Source organism: Phytophthora parasitica (genome assembly GCF_000247585.1).
Source record: "Phytophthora parasitica INRA-310 unplaced genomic scaffold supercont2.3, whole genome shotgun sequence".
NCBI lineage: Eukaryota > Oomycota > Peronosporomycetes > Peronosporales > Peronosporaceae > Phytophthora > Phytophthora nicotianae.
Window position 1 is genome coordinate 2405721 of NW_008648989.1, and position 1591 is coordinate 2407311.

Below are 1591 nucleotides of genomic sequence, written 5' to 3' on the forward strand. Positions count from 1 at the left end.
ATGGTTAATGTAATTATCTTGGGTGCAGTAATATATTCCAGTGAACAATGCGACGTTTTCCATAAAGCAAACAAGCAACCAATCATCGACAAAGTTATCGAGAACCTGAAGAAGGTGAAGCATCAAGTCCAGAAAGACAAGTAAGCTGAATTGAGTCTGTGCGTGCGGTCGATGAGAGGGCAACTTCGTGCAGTGAGCCGACCTCTGCCGTCATTTAATCGATATTAGACATTCGACTTTGTGTAACGCCAACGCTGTCGACAATATCATGCATAGTGTTGCCGTGAAAAAAAAATCTCAATTGGTTCGTGCGCCTTAGCGATTGCTTGTGTAGGTTCATACTTCCAGGCAAATTTTGTGCTGCTTTATCCATGTTACTCACAGGGTATACGCAGTGAAATAACTAGAAGTGTTGCCCCGTATTGTCGAGTTGCATCTCCAGTGCCTGCAGTTCTAAGTTCTTGTTGGCATTCAATTACTATGTTGTAGGAAGAGGAAGCTACATATGTGTCGACGTTGCGAGGACTGGGGAAGAGTGGTTTGTCTGAGAGGAAGATAGTTGAGCGTGGTGACCCTTGTGACAGCATAGCACACCAAAGTACTACTACGTCCAACGACCTTGCTCATAGATACTCATGTTCCAGGATGAGAAGGTGGCGCGATTGTCGCTGGAGGATTCGCAGCAGACTAGAAGCCAGCGCACACGAAGCAGACATGAGGCCCCTATCCGAGGCCAAAGCCGCAGTCCGAGTCGTAAGCGACGTCGTGTCGAAAAAGATGGATCCCAACACTCAGAAACTCCTCCTTTCCCAGCGTCACAGACACAAGACGATCGATTGACACAGTCTAGCACCCTGACGGCCAGCAACTCGATGCAACCTGGCTCTGGGTTGAAGATTGACTGGACCGCTGGTGGCATTAGCCGTGGCCCGGAGGTCGCCGATGCTGGCCGTGGTGGTGAAGCTGGTACGGGACTGGTGGCAAGTTTGTTCTGCACGGGATCTGGGAAGCAGGTTTCTATCTCCAAGGCGAAGTTGGACACGTACGAGCGGCAGATGTGTGAAGATGATTCCGAGTACGGTGTGACCCTTCTTAAACTGTAAATCATACAACGTTAGTAACCAGCGCGCCTTGAACACAAGAAAGCATTTAAGGCGTACCTCCCCTGACACTGTCGAGTCGTCTGGCAGCAGGAACGTGATCTACACAAACCAGTGTACCCACGCCTCTATAACTCTCACCGCAAAATTCCAAATTCCAAACCACTGCAGCTCACCTGCACGGGCTCTTCTTGAAGAGCCATCACGTGGTCGAACTTGGTCTCCTCGCCTCTCTTAGCTACCCCATCCTTACTTGCTGCGCTCAGCTCCAAGTTCAGCACAGGCTGCGGCATCTTTGCTTTACGCCCCTTCAAGGTACACTTGGCTACATTGCCCTTGGGTATCGAGAGTGATGGTAAACTTGATGTGGTCCACTCAGCGCGCCAATTCCGCACTGCCTGGCACTCACCAATGCAGCCCGACTGCGATGGCGGGACCTGGCGCGAGACGTTCGATGAGCTGCTGGTGTTTGAACAGGACTTTGACACGGC

General features: G+C 50.7%; 1 protein-coding gene across 1 annotated transcript in view; it reads right to left on the reverse strand.

Moving 5' to 3' along the window:
• The window catches only part of PPTG_01907 (hypothetical protein), a 1999-nt gene extending 543 nt beyond the window's left edge, over positions 1-1456 (reverse strand). Inside the window, exons 1-2 of the mRNA XM_008895298.1 lie at positions 1277-1456; positions 1161-1202 (exon numbers count right to left, since the gene is read on the reverse strand). Coding sequence (XP_008893546.1) covers positions 1161-1202; positions 1277-1393 — 159 coding nt within the window. The 5' untranslated portion in view covers positions 1394-1456. The remainder of the gene's footprint in view (positions 1-1160; positions 1203-1276) is intronic.
• Positions 1457-1591: the final 135 nt, after the last annotated feature.